The sequence below is a fragment of the Oncorhynchus kisutch genome, linkage group LG7 (genome assembly GCF_002021735.2).
Source record: "Oncorhynchus kisutch isolate 150728-3 linkage group LG7, Okis_V2, whole genome shotgun sequence".
Classification (NCBI taxonomy): Eukaryota; Metazoa; Chordata; class Actinopteri; order Salmoniformes; family Salmonidae; genus Oncorhynchus; species Oncorhynchus kisutch.
The window spans coordinates 2,944,216-2,962,147 of NC_034180.2; the positions used below are offsets into that span (position 1 = coordinate 2,944,216).

Below are 17,932 nucleotides of genomic sequence, written 5' to 3' on the forward strand. Positions count from 1 at the left end.
CCTTACTCTACACTCTTTCACACATAGGCAGTCACACACACATAAAACCATGTACAGACACACACGAGCATACATACACACACACCCACGAATATAGTACGTGCGCACACTTGGACAGTCACACATACTTCACCCAAACCGCTCACACACACACACCTCTCACACATACACACACACCTCTAAACAGGGAGTTGATGGGGTATAGTGTTACAGCCCCCCATTGCAAATCAACAGGCTTTCACTGAGACCCAGTTCTAGATTACAAAGCAGCCCCTCTGGAGTGGATTACAACCTCCTCATCCTCTAATCCTTCCACTTTTCTTCCTCCTCTATCCTACTCCTTCCCTCCTTCTGCTTCTCTTCCACCTCTTCTTCCTCTCCTTCTCTCTCTTCGATTCTCCTCCTCCTTTGCCTCCGCCTCCTCTTACTACTTGTGTGTGTGAGCTTGTGTGTGTGTGTGTGTGTGTGTGTGTTTGAGGAAGTCCATCAGTGGATGCATTAACATTATCCTAGATTAGCGTTCGGTAATTCTCCAGCCCAGGGATCGTTAATGTAAATCCAGGACCTCTAACTCCAAATTGATGGGAGTTGTTTGGTCCCAGGAGTGATATGGGAATGCTGATCCTGGATAGTACGGACAGCAGAAGGGACATGGAGAGGGACAAGGAAGATGGGAGATTTCCCAAGCGTCATGAGGAGTCAGGGATTGCAGTCACCCCTGTCACCCGTCCTCCGTCAGTCCCTCCCTCCGGGACAGGCAGGTATTGACAGAGCCTTGAACTCTATACGGCTCCCCTCAGTGCCACAGATCCTCTTTACTCCAGTATGGATTTCTCTCTTCAATAGAGGCCCTAATGGTGACCGTGAGGGCCTGGAGCCTCGAGGGCCAGGGGCCGCGCTATGGATCGGTCAGAGTGGGACATAATGAAGTGGTGATGGTCGGAGTGGGTCGGACGGTGTGTGTCCGCGTGAGTGTCAGAAAACGTACCTGCCCTCGTTGACCAGCTCGATGAAGGCCAAGCCTGCGTTCTTCTGGATAGAGTTCTGCCACTCCTGAAACACAAACACTGGGACATTAGCAACAACACATAAACCACATACTGGGACATTAGCAACAACACATAAACCACATACTGGGACATTAGCAACAACACATAAACCACATACTGGGGACATTAGCAACAACATACTGGGGACAATAGCAACAACACATAAACCACATACTGGGGACATTAGCAACAACACATAAACCACATACAGGGACATTAGCAACAACACATAAACCACATACTGGGACATTAGCAACAACACATAAACCACATACTGGGGACAATAGCAACAACACATAAACCACATACTGGGGACATTAGCAACAACACAGAAACCACATACTGGGGACAATAGCAACAACACATAAACCACATACTGGGACATTAGCAACAACACAGAAACCACATACTGGGGACATTAGCAACAACACAGAAACCACATACTGAGGACATTAGTGGTGTGGGGGCTGTGCTTTGGCAAAGTGGGTGGGGTTATATCCTTCCTGTTTGGCCCTGTCCGGGGGTGTCCTCGGATGGGGCCACAGTGTCTCCTGACCCCTCCTGTCTCAGCCTCCAGTATTTATGCTGCAGTAGTTTATGTGTCGGGGGGCTGGGGTCAGTTTGTTATATCTGGAGTACTTCTCCTGTCCTATTCGGTGTCCTGTGTGAATCTAAGTGTGCGTTCTCTAATTCTCTCCTTCTCTCTTTCTTTCTCTCTCTCGGAGGACCTGAGCCCTAGGACCATGCCCCAGGACTACCTGACATGATGACTCCTTGCTGTCCCCAGTCCACCTGGCCATGCTGCTGTTCCAGTTTCAACTGACCTGAGCCCTAGGACCATGCCCCAGGACTACCTGACATGATGACTCCTTGCTGTCCCCAGTCCACCTGGCCATGCTGCTGCTCCAGTTTCAACTTCCACCTGACTGTGCTGCTGCTCCAGTTTCAACTGTTCTGCCTTATTATTATTCGACCATGCTGGTCATTTATGAACATTTGAACATCTTGGCCATGTTCTGTTATAATCTCCACCCGGCACAGCCAGAAGAGGACTGGCCACCCCACATAGCCTGGTTCCTCTCTAGGTTTCTTCCTAGGTATTGGCCTTTCTAGGGAGTTTTTCCTAGCCACCGTGCTTCTACACCTGCATTGCTTGCTGTTTGGGGTTTTAGGCTGGGTTTCTGTACAGCACTTTGAGATATCAGCTGATGTACGAAGGGCTATATAAATCAATTTGATTTGATTTGACATTAGCAACAACACAGAAACCACATACTGGGGACATTAGCAACAACACAGAAACCACATACTGGGGACATTCGCAACAACACAGAAACCACATACTGGGGACATTCGCAACAACACAGAAACCACATACTGGGGACATTCGCAACAACACAGAAACCACATACTGGGGACATTCGCAACAACACAGAAACCACATACTGGGGACATTAGCAACAACACAGAAACCGCATACTGGGGACATTAGCAACAACACAGAAACCGCATACGGGGACATTAGCAACAACACAGAAACCGCATACTGGGGACATTAGCAACAACACAGAAACCACATACTGGGGACATTCGCAACAACACAGAAACCGCATACGGGGACATTAGCAACAACACAGAAACCGCATACGGGGACATTAGCAACAACACAGAAACCACATATTGGGGACATTAGCAACAACACAGAAACCGCATACTGGGGACATTCGCAACAACACAGAAACCGCATACTGGGGACATTAGCAACAACACAGAAACCGCATACGGGGACATTAGCAACAACACAGAAACCGCATACGGGGACATTAGCAACAACACAGAAACCGCATACGGGGACATTAGCAACAACACAGAAACCGCATACGGGGACATTAGCAACAACACAGAAACCGCATACTGGGGACATTAGCAACAACACAGAAACCGCATACTGGGGACATTAGCAACAACACAGAAACCGCATACTGGGGACATTAGCAACAACACAGAAACCACATACTGGGGACATTCGCAACAACACAGAAACCGCATACGGGGACATTAGCAACAACACAGAAACCGCATACGGGGACATTAGCAACAACACAGAAACCACATATTGGGGACATTAGCAACAACACAGAAACCGCATACTGGGGACATTCGCAACAACACAGAAACCGCATACTGGGGACATTAGCAACAACACAGAAACCGCATACGGGGACATTAGCAACAACACAGAAACCGCATACGGGGACATTAGCAACAACACAGAAACCGCATACGGGGACATTAGCAACAACACAGAAACCGCATACGGGGACATTAGCAACAACACAGAAACCGCATACGGGGACATTAGCAACAACACAGAAACCACATACTGTTACTCTATGCACATGACTTTACACATAAGTCAGTGTGGATGGACAGAGGGGTAAATGAAGGAACAGTTAGAATGAGAAATAAAGATTCATTTTGCCCCTTCCGCCCTCAGCACCAATTATGTCTGTATAATATTATGTTGAGTGAGCCTGAACAAGGAGCAGTCAGCTGGTATACATAGCAGCCCTATAGAAGAGCTGCTGTTTCTGGCAGTCAGCTCGCTGGAGGAGAGGAATGAGAAGGGAGGGAAGTGAAGGCATTTATCATGATATAACTCACACATTTCCTCCCTTTGAGCAATGTTATGGTCAAAGGTGTCAGTCTAAACAATTCAATAAACCGCAGCTGAAACGCCAAGGCGGCCCTGAGTGAGTTTAAATCGGCAATTTGGTCAGGAAAGGAAACTTGACGGTCGTCGTCTTTCATGTTCGGTTCAATCTTTCAACACCTTCTCAACGCAACCGTCAGAAGAATAATAAAACAACAAGGAGCTGGGCATGTGGGTCGGACGTTTAGCTCTCGCTCTCTCCTTCCCCTTTCTTGGTGATACGGATAGAAAACATTCAAAGAGCTAATGCCCTGACACTAGTTGTTTCCTGTGACAGTAAACAAACCCTGACCCCCAAAATCTTCCTTTACACACACAGTGATATACTGTATATCTAACACTATTTGACTGGTAGTGAAAACGGATACATTGTAACCAAAACAAACAAGGTCCAACTGTGTTAACAAGTGGAGGGAGGGTTACGGTGTGTGTGTGTGTGTGTGTGTGTGTGTGTGTGTGTGTGTGTGTGTGTGTGTGTGTGACAGGACAGTGGTCAGTGTATTTAACTGTGCTGTCATCATCTCTTCAACTGATAGAGGGAGCTGGAAGCTGGGTGTTGGTGTGTGTAGACGTCCTTGGTAAACATACAGAGGCCTGGGGGCTGAAGATAGATGACAGACAGAGCTAGAGGAGAGAGAGCTCATTTGCTTCGAATACCAAATCAGACGTGTGTGTGTGTGTGTGTGTGTGTGTGTGTGTGTGTGTGTGTGTGTGTGTGTGTGTGTGTGTGTGTACGTGCACACATTATGATTTTCAACAGCAACACAGATTTTCCACCTTGATAATATGACAAATGGAAAGACATCAGAACCAATCACACCCAGGCAGAACAGTAACCATTCTGTCCCAATGCCTGTACATCCTCAACCAGCCTGTAACCAACTGTAGATTAGTGGGATAACAGACTTGGGTAATTTAACCAGAATGCAGCAGTGTTTTGTGTCCCGTCAGGCCCTATTGGCGTTGACTACACAGTCATAATAAAGTGTGCACAGAGGGAATAGGCCAGTGTGTCTGTGAGGGGAGTAGAAACAGTGAGTTTGACAGTGAGCCCTGTTTTGGGCACCAAATGGGGAGGGACAACCTCGATTTATCCAATAAGAGCCACCCATTTTCATTTTCTGTTGAAAAACATTTGAAAACGTTTTCCGTTGCCTGCCCTAAAGAACATGACCCAGGCCAATGGGCCTCAAAGGCTGAATGACGATAGCCATGAGCCTCGGCAGACCTTCCCTGCAAGCAGTGGGGAACACGCAATGCTACTCTATGTTATGCTATGCAGCGCTGCGCCACGCTGTCCTACCGGGCCTGAAATAAACACCACAGGAAGTGCAGACGTAAACAGGTCTGGCTCTGCTCTCAGGAACAACCAGGAAGAAGGAGAAAGGGGACGTTGTCTCCTGAGAGCGGAGAGTTTCCTTACTGCTGCCCTCTGGATACTATTGAACTGTTCTAGTGACGGAAGGGATCTTGTTTGATATATTCCAAAACAGAGCTCATCATGGACACACAGCATCTTTTGATGTAAGTTCTGCTGGTGTGAAAATGAAATCTATTTACAGTACAATGGCATGGAGCAGAAGTTTAAAGTATTTTTTTCAATCACTTGTGATTAACCATCCCACTTCACATTACCACAGATCCCCACGAGGCATTCTGAACAGGCACGCCAAGGTCATATAAACAAGACTAATGTCCCCGTTATGAGACAGAAAATGACATTATTGTTGAATTAAAAAAGGTTATGACCCTAATCAGAGGGGTCACACACACCTCATGGTGACAAACGGGAGGCTATCTATCAGACAGCTCTGTGATGGGGTATGGATTTCTTTGGCTGCCCTGGTCAGTGCGGTCAGGCTTTTATGGCTGTGATAAGGGCCATTCCATAACCCCATCCTTACCCTGATGAGAGGATACACGCAGCCATTTGTGACCTCTCACCTCTGACCTGACAAGATGTTCTACCCCTGGTCCTGTCTCATCGGTACGACCACCAGTCAATGTGATCCTGATGTTGGACCATAACCCAGCGTGTGTGTGTTTCCCCAATGTCAGAATCAAAAGTCAAGCTCCATGCAAACCAAATGCCATTCTCAATCAGAAGTCAATAAGCCAGTTTCTATGTTTGGTTTATGTCTGATGACTCCATGGCCATGAGTCCCCACACCCATCCACACACCCACCCACCCACACACCCACCCACCCACACTTCCTCATTACCACTGATTATCCATAATGAAGGTTTAAACTCCACAACTAGTGACAAAACACAGACTTCCCACACTCCTCTTTGAAACATCAAGCCCGGGCACAACACCACACCAAACCCTGTTAACCCACCCCCCCAAAAAACCAGCCTGGGTTCTCCTCACCAAAAATAAACAAGTCGTTTGTGTGTTTCAGTCCCATCAGTCATAATCACAAGTATTTGTTAGTTTGGTAAAGGGGATGGGGAATATGACTCTACAGGAGACAAAGAGAGCACGAATCGTCGTAAGCGCTAAGTGTGTACTGTGCGTTTCCTTTCAGCTTCGGAATGAGAACGAAAAATACGTCCGGGAGAGTTCTGTCCCAAATGGAACACTATTCCCTATTTAGTGCACTACTTGATACTTTTTAACCGGGGCCTACGGTGCACAATTTAGGGAATAGGCTGCTATTTGGGACGCGGAGTAGTCTTGTTGTTACAGCTACGCCTTGTACAAATACAAACAAAACATTACTACTGTGTCTGTTTGGTCAGGAGGAAACTGAATTACGTGGAGTCGTACAGTCACGACGAGAACTGCTAGACATAACATGCCGTGCGCTCCTGTTAAGGGCTGACGCAGGAACAGAACTCATTCATTGTTGTCCATCGGTTTCACATTTAAGAATGAAAAAGACAGAATAAGAAACCGTGTCAGTAAAGCCACAGAAACATGCATTTGTAGTAGATGATACTAGTAGACATGATGTGACGTTGGTGGTTAACCCTTTTAACCACGTGGAGACAAGACGGTGACACAGAAGCCGTTCAGAATAATGAAACATAAATGTTTGTGAAATGACAGAATATTCTCATTTGTATCCAAATGTCTCTTTACTTGCAAACTTAAAAAACATTCCTAATTGATAAGCTTTGTCTACGATGAGAGTGCAAACAAGATGCATTAATTTCAGAGTCAACAGAAGAATGCTCATTCCACCTGTCACCAGTTGCTGCAGGATAAGGAAGTTGACTCGTTCATTTCCTAATCTGGTCGCCGTATCAAAAGGACTTGTGACAGCGAGTGTCGACAAAGTCTAATTGCGGATGGGACTTCCTCAACACTCAACAACCCCACATGCCAGTTCTCAGATGCCATCTGTGTTTAAGGAAAACCTCTCTCAAAAAATGGCTTGCTTCCATGTTTGTGTGATCACATTCACACCAAAAAAATACTAATATTTATCTGTCAAAAAAGCCTAGATGAAATAACGATCTGGGTTGAGGAGTGATTAGTATTTAAGGGTGGTGATTGAGAATAGTGGAAATGACTAATAAGACACTCACATGGGTCATTTCTAGGGTAAAAAATACAAGCAAACACGAGTTTGAAATCACCCCAAAATATTATCAATGCTAAACTATGTTCTCACCATCCAACAGTAAACCTGCACTAATCCAGTGCAATAGCTGATAATATGGTTCATTGTCAGAGCTCCAGTGATCCGACCCTTCCAGAGTTAACCTGTTTAACAGATGGACACCTCTCCTCAAGTCAATGGGCAGATCAGCAGACATTGACTTTCTTCCCTGGAGCACTTGGCTTCTCCCGACCCCTGACCTTTAACCTCTAGGCTGAAAATAGAGAGCGGCAGGACTTGGAGTTTAAACCCCCGCGTGCCCGGAGCACGGCATCACTACGGCTACAAGAGCAATACTCTCTGACCTGAGAGCTAGAGGACTACGACTCTTAATGACCCGAAGGTGAAAACAACCTGGAGATGTCTGTCTGTGGTTGACTTTCTCACTTAGTCTTCTGTTTGTGATCAAGGCAGACATTGAAAAGTTATTGGTGTGATCTGCCTTGGATTACAAAGTGGGTTATAAAACCAGGTGGTACATACATAACAAGGTAGGGTGGTTTTGTATTGATTTATTCTATGCTTGTATGGTGTTGTATGGGGCTGTTTTGTACTGTAGGGATTACTGTTGTTTTCTTGTGTTTTGTCCATATTGTGTGTATTCCATTGGGGGCCACGTTGGAAACAAGTTAATTTTGGTTAACCATGTTATCCCTGGGTTGCACCCAGTACATCTTTTTCCCAATAACATTTCAATCAATCAATCAATCAATCAATCAATCAATCAATCAATCAATCAATCAATCAATCAATCAATCAATGACGAGACCAAACAAGTATTCACAGATGTCCACTGGTTGCATTTCTATCCCTTTCTGCTGACTTTTTAATGATTCAAGAGGGTAGCCATGTAGTATGAGATGTTTAGGGACCAGGGGACGTGGGGGAAGGTGAAAGACGTGGAGGAGGAATGCTCTGAAACTCCGGGGCCGAATGCTTTCCCCATCACTCTTCACAGCCGGAGCAAACACCCTGCTGCGTACTCAAACACACACATAAGGTTCAAGATCAGTGCAATCAAAGTGTTATTTTTCCTCCCTCTCTCCTCCCCCTCACCAGCCCCCTAAACCCCAACCGTGTGCCACGGGGCACAGCCCAGGGTCTGTAGCCTATCGACACACCAGTGTCCCCCTCCAGTCTCGTTAGAGAGGGGAAATATCAGGCTTAGACATTCTTTGAAAGGTACTCTCCTGTCTGGTCAGAGAGGGGTAATATCAGACTTAGACAGTCTTTGAAAGGTACTCTCCTGTCTGGTCAGAGAGGGGTAATATCAGGCTTAGACATTCTTTGAAAGGTACTCTCCTGTCTGGTCAGAGAGGGGTAATATCAGGCTTAGACAGTCTTTGAAAGGTACTCTCCTGTCTGGTCAGAGAGGGGTAATATCAGACTTAGACAGTCTTTGAAAGGTACTCTCCTGGCTCGGAGGAGAGGGGTAATATCAGACTTAGTCTTTGAAAGGTACTCTCCTGGCTCGGAGAAGAGGGGTAATATCAGACTTAGACAGTCTTTGAAAGGTACTCTCCTGGCTCGGGGGAGAGGGGTAATATCAGACTTAGACAGTCTTTGAAAGGTACTCTCCTGGCTGGGAGGAGTGAAAACAGTAACACCAACCGGCACTTCATTCTTGCGGCACCCTGCTGATGTGAGCTATGCAGCTAGAGGGGGACCCTTCCTGACAGGAAGAGGGGCCTAGTGGCCAGGGGGACCTCCTAAAATTGAGTGGATTTTAATTTGGCACCAGGCTGTTTTACTGTGAGTCTGCTCAGGCTCGAGGGGGGGGGGGGGGGGGGGGGGGGGGTTCAAAATGACAGGCGTAAATTGGGATTATTTATACGTGAACATAATCCTGTTTCAAATAAAGGATTTTTTTTACCTGACATGCAGAGTGGAGACTGACAGGCACTATTAATATAGTGTTATCTTACCTTCCAGGTTCCAAACTCATAAGGGTTCGGAATGTACTTGCCTCGCTCTCGTTCTCATATCAGTGTCTGTACTTGTCAGGTTGTGTACATGGTGAAATGTAGAAACAAAACTGTACTGCCTTACACAGCATTTACATTTGAGTCATTTAGCAGACACTTATCCAGAGGAATTTACAAGAGCAATTAGCATTAAGAGCCTTGGTCATGGGCACATCAGCACATCTTTCACCTGGTCGGCTCTGGGATTTAAACCAACAACCTTTCGGTTACTAGCCCAACGCTATTAAGTAGTTGACTCCTCCCTCCACACCTCTCTATGTACAGCAGGCTAGTTGACTCCTCTCTATGTACAGGATGGTAGTTGACTCCTCCCTCCACACCTCTCTATGTACAGGATGGTAGTTGACTCCTCCCTCCACACCTCTCTATGTACAGGATGGTAGTTGACTCCTCCCTCCACACCTCTCTATGTACAGGATGGTAGTTGACTCCTCCCTCCACACCTCTCTATGTACAGGATGGTAGTTGACTCCCCCACTTCACCTCTCTATGTACAGGATGGTAGTTGACTCCTCCCTCCACACCTCTCTATGTACAGGATGGTAGTTGACTCCTCCCTCCACACCTCTATGTACAGGATGGTAGTTGACTCCTCCCTCCACACCTCTCTATGTACAGGATGGTACTTGACTCCTCCCTCCACACCTCTCTATGTACAGGATGGTAGTTGACTCCTCCCTCCACACCTCTCTATGTACAGCAGGCTAGTTGACTCCTCTCTATGTACAGGATGGTAGTTGACTCCTCCCTCCACACCTCTCTATGTACAGGATGGTAGTTGACTTCCCCACTTCACCTCTCTATGTACAGGATGGTCGTTGACTCCTCCCTCCACACCTCTCTATGTACAGGATGGTAGTTGACTCCTCCCTCCACACCTCTCTATGTACAGGATGGTAGTTGACTTCCCCACATCACCTCTCTATGTACAGGATGGTAGTTGACTCCTCCCTCCACACCTCTCTATGTACAGGATGGTAGTTGACTTCCCCACTTCACCTCTCTATGTACAGGATGGTAGTTGACTCCTCTCTCCACACCTCTATGTACAGGATGGTAGTTGATGTCTCCACCAACTCTCTATGTACAGGATGGTAGTTGACTCCTCCCTCCACACCTCTCTATGTACAGGATGGTAGTTGACTCCTCCCTCCACACCTCTCTATGTACAGGATGGTAGTTGACTCCTCCCTCCACACCTCTCTATGTACAGGATGGTAGTTGACTCCTCCCTCCACACCTCTCTATGTACAGGATGGTAGTTGACTCCTCCCTCCACACCTCTCTATGTACAGGATGGTAGTTGACTCCTCCCTCCACACCTCTCTATGTACAGGATGGTAGTTGACTCCCCCACTTCACCTCTCTATGTACAGGATGGTAGTTGACTCCTCCCTCCACACCTCTATGTACAGGATGGTAGTTGACTCCCCCACTTCACCTCTCTATGTACAGGATGGTACTTGACTCCTCCCTCCACACCTCTCTATGTACAGGATGGTAGTTGACTCCTCCCTCCACACCTCTCTATGTACAGGATGGTAGTTGACTCCTCCCTCCACACCTCTCTATGTACAGGATGGTAGTTGACTCCTCCCTCCACACCTCTCTATTTACAGGATGGTAGTTGACACCTCCCTCCACACCTCTCTATGTACAGGATGGTACTTGACTCCTCCCTCCACACCTCTCTGTACAGGATGGTAGTTGACTCCTCCCTCCACACCTCTCTATGTACAGGATGGTACTTGACTCCTCCCTCCACACCTCTCTATGTACAGGATGGTAGTTGACTCCTCCCTCCACACCTCTCTATGTACAGCAGGCTAGTTGACTCCTCTCTATGTACAGGATGGTCGTTGACTCCTCCCTCCACACCTCTCTATGTACAGGATGGTAGTTGACTCCTCCCTCCACACCTCTCTATGTACAGGATGGTAGTTGACTTCCCCACATCACCTCTCTATGTACAGGATGGTAGTTGACTCCTCCCTCCACACCTCTCTATGTACAGGATGGTAGTTGATGTCTCCACCAACTCTCTATGTACAGGATGGTAGTTGACTCCTCCCTCCACACCCCTCTCTATGTACAGGATGGTAGTTGACTCCTCCCTCCACACCTCTCTATGTACAGGATGGTAGTTGACTCCTCCCTCCACATCTCTCTATGTACAGGATGGTAGTTGACTCCTCCCTCCACACATCTCTATGTACAGGATGGTAGTTGACTCCTCCCTCCACACCTCTCTATGTACAGGATGGTAGTTGACTCCTCCTTCCACACCTCTCTATGTACAGCAGGCTAGTTGACTCCTCTCTATGTACAGGATGGTAGTTGACTCCTCCCTCCACACCTCTCTATGTACAGGATGGTAGTTGACTTCCCCACTTCACCTCTCTATGTACAGGATGGTAGTTGACTCCTCCCTCCACACCTCTCTATGTACAGGATGGTAGTTGACTCCTCCCTCCACACCTCTCTATGTACAGGATGGTAGTTGACTCCTCCTTCCACACCTCTCTATGTACAGCAGGCTAGTTGACTCCTCTCTATGTACAGGATGGTAGTTGACTCCTCCCTCCACACCTCTCTATGTACAGGATGGTAGTTGACTTCCCCACTTCACCTCTCTATGTACAGGATGGTAGTTGACTCCTCCCTCCACACCTCTCTATGTACAGGATGGTAGTTGACTCCTCCCTCCACACCTCTCTATGTACAGGATGGTAGTTGACTCCTCCCTCCACACCTCTCTATGTACAGGATGGTAGTTGACTCCTCCCTCCACACCTCTCTATGTACAGGATAGTAGTTGACTCCTCCCTCCACACCTCTATGTACAGGATGGTAGTTGATGTCTCCACCAACTCTCTATGTACAGGATGGTAGTTGACTCCTCCCTCCACACCTCTCTATGTACAGGATGGTAGTTGACTCCTCCCTCCACACCTCTCTATGTACAGGATGGTAGTTGACTCCTCCCTCCACACCTCTCTATGTACAGGATGGTAGTTGACTCCTCCCTCCACACCTCTCTATGTACAGGAGGGATGTAGTGATAAGTGCTGTAAGGTTGGATGTCCTGACAGACAATAACCAGTGACCTACAGGACACAGACAGCGCTGCTGGCTGATTTATTTGACAGACGCCTCTCTGATAGTGGACTGTCCTGTATCCAATGAGATGATTTATCAGAGTGGAGGAGACTAGCTTAGCACACGTATGCACACACACACACACACACACACACACACACACACAACACACACACACACACACACACACACACACACACACACACACACACACACACACACACACACACACACACACACACACACACACACCTTTAACTGAGTCAGCATTATCTACTTATCAGTGTTGTGGATGGAAACCTTTTTAAGTGATGCACCTTTGAAGGCTGTAGATCCGACATGGTGACAGAGAGAAGCTAGGCCACTGTTCGTTGTCATGGAGAGAGCCTGTCACGGCGAATTAAGGCCGTTGTCGATGAGGAGAGAGGCCTTGAGGAGAGAGCGGTGAGCTCGGACTGACAAAATCTCAGAGATGATAGTCACGTAATACCCAACAAGTCTCAGCTTTGAAGGATCCATCGCAAGCAATTACCTGAGAGGAACAGGATGTCTTGATACTCCGCTTGGGGAGCTGGATCAGAGCCATCTCTTCCATCCCTCCTTTTAGTCCAAAGGATTCGACTAACACTGAGCGTGGATGCAGTTCCTCATCAACCCAAAGTTAGATTGTCATCCCAATGAAAATAACATTTCTGGTTGACTTACTAAAAAGCCCACGGATGCCAGAAAACCAATGAGTTAATTGAAACATTAAACAGCCAAATGAAATGCCTTCTTTAATCAACAACCTTGTAAACAACAACTGGACCTACGGTACAGGATACTACAGCTACACGTCATCCTAGAGAGAGAAATGCTGGATCTATCACTAGGTAGAGTTCAAGCCATGTTTATGAAACCACACCACCACGCCATTATTCCATCACTTTGTATATGCTGATCAATACAACCACAAGAGACCAAGCAATGAAGCAATAACGTCTCTGACATTAATGTCTCTGATCTCAGATCAAAATGGATCTTTAATTGGGTAGAGTAGCGTTCTTTACAGACGGGGTCCTATCAAACAGTGGTTTAGTATCCCCTCCTCAATGCCAGGCTGAAGTGGCCCTGTGTTGTATGTCTCATACGAGGCATGATTAAAAACTCCTCTGTGGCCCCTAGCCTCTCGACCTCTGACCCCGGTCCCACTCCATCTCAACCCCTCAGGAAAATAATAAAACATTTCAGACACGATAGCTATCGCATCACACCATCTTGGATGAGAGGGATGAAGTGAGAGGAGGAGGGTGGGGAAGAGAGAAGAGAGACAAATCAATCAAAATCATCTCAATCTCCTCCCATTGCAGACCAATGCTTGGGGCTCGCAGACCAACGCTAGGGTCTACATTCTCAAGATGGCCGCCGATTGAAGCACTTCCTGTGGGGTTCAAGAGCATTTCCTGTGCCAGAGGGCCCTTCAGCTGGGCTACATAACATCATCAATCACTCCCTGCCTTTCTTTCCTTGTTTCTCTCACTTTCCCAGTCAGAGAGAGAGAGGGGAAACAGAGGTGCACGCAAATCACGGGGAAAAATGTAATTATCGCCACAACACAAGTCTGGCTGGAAGATGGAATTTAACCCAGGGAAGAAAAACAGATCTTGTTCTCTCTCTGAGCCCCGGTCCCTCTCTCTCTCTGAGCCCCGGTCTCTCTTTCTCTCTCTCTCTCTGAGCCCCGGTCCCTCTCTCTCTCTCTCTCTCTCTGAGCCCCGGTCCCTCTCTCTCTCTCTCTGAGCCCCGGTCCCTCTCTCTCTCTCTCTCTCTCTGAGCCCCGGTCCCTCTCTCTCTCTGAGCCCCGGTCCCCCTCTCTCTCTCTCTCTCTCTCTCTCTCTCTCTGAGCCCCGGTCCCTCTCTCTCTCTCTCTCTCTCTGAGCCCCGGTCCCTCTCTCTCTCTCTCTCTCCTCTGAGCCCCGGTCCCTCTCAATTTCAATTCAATTCAATTCAAGGGCTTTATTGGCATGGGAAACATGTGTTAACATTGCCAAAGCAAGTGAGGTAGACAACATACCTCTCTCTCTCTCTCTGAGCCCCGGTCCCCTCTCTCTCTCTGAGCCCCGGTCCCTCTCTCTCTCTCTCTGAGCCCCGGTCTCTCTCTCTCTCTCTCTCTCTGAGCCCCGGTCCTCTCTCTCTCTCTCTCTCTGAGCCCCGGTCCCTCTCTCTCTCTCTCTCTCTGAGCCCCGGTCCCTCTCTCTCTCTCTCTCCTCTCTCTGAGCCCCGGTCCCTCTCTCTCTCTTGAGCCCCGGTCCCTCTCTCTCTCTGAGCCCCGGTCCCTCTCTCTCTCTGAGCCCCGGTCCCTCTCTCTCTCTGAGCCCCGGTCCCTCTCTCTCTCTGAAGCCCCGGTCCCTCTCTCTCTCTGAGCCCCGGTCCCTCTCTCTCTCTGAGCCCCTCGGTCCCTCTCTCTCTGAGCCCGGTCCCTCTCTCTTCTCTCTGAGCCCCGGTCCCTCTCTCTCTCTCTGAGCCCCCGGTCCCCTCTCTCTCTCTCTGAGCCCCGGTCCGCTCTCTCTCTCTCTCTCTCTGAGCCCCGGTCCCTCTCTCTCTCTGAGCCCCGGCCCTCTCTCTCTCTCTCTCTGAGCCCCGGTCCCTCTGCTCTCTCTCTCTCTGAGCCCCGGTCCCTCTCTCTCTCTCTCTAGCCCGGTCCTCTCTCTCTCTCTGAGCCCCTGGTCCCTCTCTCTCTCTGAGCCCCGGTCCCTCTCTCTCTCTGAGCCCCGGTCCCTCTCTCTCTCTGAGCCCGGTCCCTCTCTCTCTCTCTCTGAGCCCCGGTCCCTCTCTCTCTCTCTCTGAGCCCCGGTCCTCTCTCTCTCTCTCTGAGCCCCGGTCCCTCTCTCTCTCTCTCTGAGCCCCGGTCCCTCTCTCTCTCTCTCTGAGCCCCGGTCCCTCTCTCTCTCTCTCTGAGCCCCGGTCCCTCTCTCTCTCTCTCTGAGCCCCGGTCCCTCTCTCTCTCTCTGAGCCCCGGTCCCTCTCTCTCTCTGAGCCCCGGTCCCTCTCTCTCTCTGAGCCCCGGTCCCTCTCTCTCTCTGAGCCCCGGTCCCTCTCTCTCTCTGAGCCCCGGTCCCTCTCTCTCTCTGAGCCCCGGTCCCTCTCTCTCTCTGAGCCCCGGTCCCTCTCTCTCTCTGAGCCCCGGTCCCTCTCTCTCTCTGAGCCCCGGTGTCTCTCTCTCTCTGAGCCCCGGTGTCTCTCTCTCTCTGAGCCCCGGTCCCTCTCTCTCTCTGAGCCCCGGTCCCTCTCTCTCTCTGAGCCCCGGTCCCTCTCTCTCTCTGAGCCCCGGTCCCTCTCTCTCTCTGAGCCCCCGGTCCCTCTCTCTCCTCATCAAGGTAGATCATATCACCATACTCCCCAACACCCCCCTCCCGCCTACACAACAACACAATTACATTTGCTTCGGCTGTGAGAGAATTTGGTTGGATGATTTACTGAAGCAATCAACGCCATCTTGGACCGTTCGCTTTTCCCATAGAGAGAGAGAAAGTCATAATGCTTCAGAGAGAAAGAGAGAGAGAGACCAGTGGGACTGGGGGCCAGGGGCCCTCTTTCTCTCGGTCGGCAATCACCAGATTCTGCCTTTGATTATATTAGCATTAAACAACACCCTGACAGATATGACAAATAGGGGCATTAGAGCATGTCATTTATTCTCTACTCCCTCCCTCTCTCCAGGACCACTAGGGTTCACTTCCCCTCCCCGACGTCCCCGCGCCCTGCTAGCCCACATCCACACTGCCCCGGTGACACCAGAACGGATGTGTAATCTCTCTAGATTACCTCTCTTTTGGAGAACAAGTGAAGTGAATAATGGGAAGTAAATGGGATGGAGGGGAGGAGGAGGGGAGAAGGAGGGGAGGAAAAGGGGAGGAGGAGGAAAAAGGCAGATGAAAGGCGGTGTTTCTTTTTAAAATAAAACAGATTAAAAAAGCGCAGTGCGGTCAGAGAGAGAGGTGCCATTAATCAATTGTGTTTTCTGTTTTTTGTGGTGTTTTAAATAGGAAACCCCTCTTCTGCTAACAAACAAGGCCCAGCAGGGAAACAGTTATTATCCTGCATCTTTGGGGTGTGAGTGTGCGTCTCTGCACTGTGGGGGTGTGAGTGTGCGTCTCTGCACTGTGGGGGTGTGAGTGTGCGTCTCTGCACTGTGGGGGTGTGAGTGTGCGTCTCTGCACTGTGGGGTGGAGTGTGCGTCTCTGCACTGTGGGGTGTGAGTGTGCGTCTCTGCACTGTGGGGGTGTGAGTGTGCGTCTCTGCACTGTGGGGGTGTGAGTGTGCGTCTCTGCACTGTGGGGGTGTGAGTGTGCGTCTCTGCACTGTGGGGGTGTGAGTGTGCGTCTCTGCACTGTGGGGGTGTGAGTGTGCGTCTCTGCACTGTGGGGTGTGAGTGTGCGTCTCTGCACTGTGGGGGTGTGAGTGTGCGTCTCTGCACTGTGGGGGTGTGAGTGTGCGTCTCTGCACTGTGGGGGTGTGAGTGTGCGTCTCTGCACTGTGGGGGTGTGAGTGTGCGTCTCTGCACTGTGGGGGTGTGAGTGTGCGTCTCTGCACTGTGGGGGTGTGAGTGTGCGTCTCTGCACTGTGGGGGTGTGAGTGTGCGTCTCTGCACTGTGGGGGTGTGAGTGTGCGTCTCTGCACTGTGGGGGTGTGAGTGTGCGTCTCTGCACTGTGGGGGTGTGAGTGTGCGTCTCTGCACTGTGGGGGTGTGAGTGTGCGTCTCTGCACTGTGGGGGTGTGAGTGTGCGTCTCTGCACTGTGGGGGTGTGAGTGCGTCTCTGCACTGTGGGGGGTGTGAGTGCGTCTCTGCACTGTGGGGGTGTGAGTGCGTCTCTGCACTGTGGGGGTGTGAGTGCGTCTCTGCACTGTGGGGGTGTGAGTGCGTCTCTGCACTGTGGGGGTGTGAGTGCGTCTCTGCACTGTGGGGGTGTGAGTGCGTCTCTGCACTGTGGGGGTGTGTGTGCGTCTCTGCACTGTGGGGGTGTGTGTGTGTCTCTGCACTGTGGGGGTGTGTGTGTGTCTCTGCACCGTGGGGGTGTGTGTGTGTGTCTCTGCACTGTGGGGGTGTGAGTGCATTTGGTTGGGTACTTGTCTGTATAGGAGCAGTGTATGTGTTCTTACAAGCCTATAAGGAAATAGTATGTTTGTGATTATGTACGAGGTGTGTCTCTCATCCATGTGTAACACAGTGTGTGGGTGTTTGTATGTGTGTGTAACACACTGTGTGTGGGTGTGGGGGTGTTTGTATGTGTGTGGATGGGTGTTTGTGTATTTCTGTGTACTTGTGTGTATGTGTTTACAGATGTGTGTGTGTGTGTGTGTGTGTGTGTGTGTGTGTGTGTGTGTGTGTGTGTGTGTGTGTGTGTGTGTGTGTGAGAGCATGCGTGTGTGCGCTTACCTGTGTGTGTGTGTGTGTGTGTGTGTGTGTGTGTGTGTGTGTGTGTGTGTGTCTGCCTGAG

The 17,932-nt window shown here is 49.4% G+C and overlaps 1 protein-coding gene across 6 annotated transcripts in view; it reads right to left on the reverse strand.

Annotated features, from left to right (window-relative positions):
- Positions 1-17,932, reverse strand: part of lrba (LPS responsive beige-like anchor protein) — a 343,066-nt gene that overhangs the window by 208,191 nt on the left and 116,943 nt on the right. For all 6 annotated transcript variants that reach the window (XM_031828372.1, XM_031828375.1, XM_031828374.1 and 3 more), the window contains one exon: positions 989-1,053. In XM_031828372.1, coding sequence (XP_031684232.1) covers positions 989-1,053 — 65 coding nt within the window. The remainder of the gene's footprint in view (positions 1-988; positions 1,054-17,932) is intronic.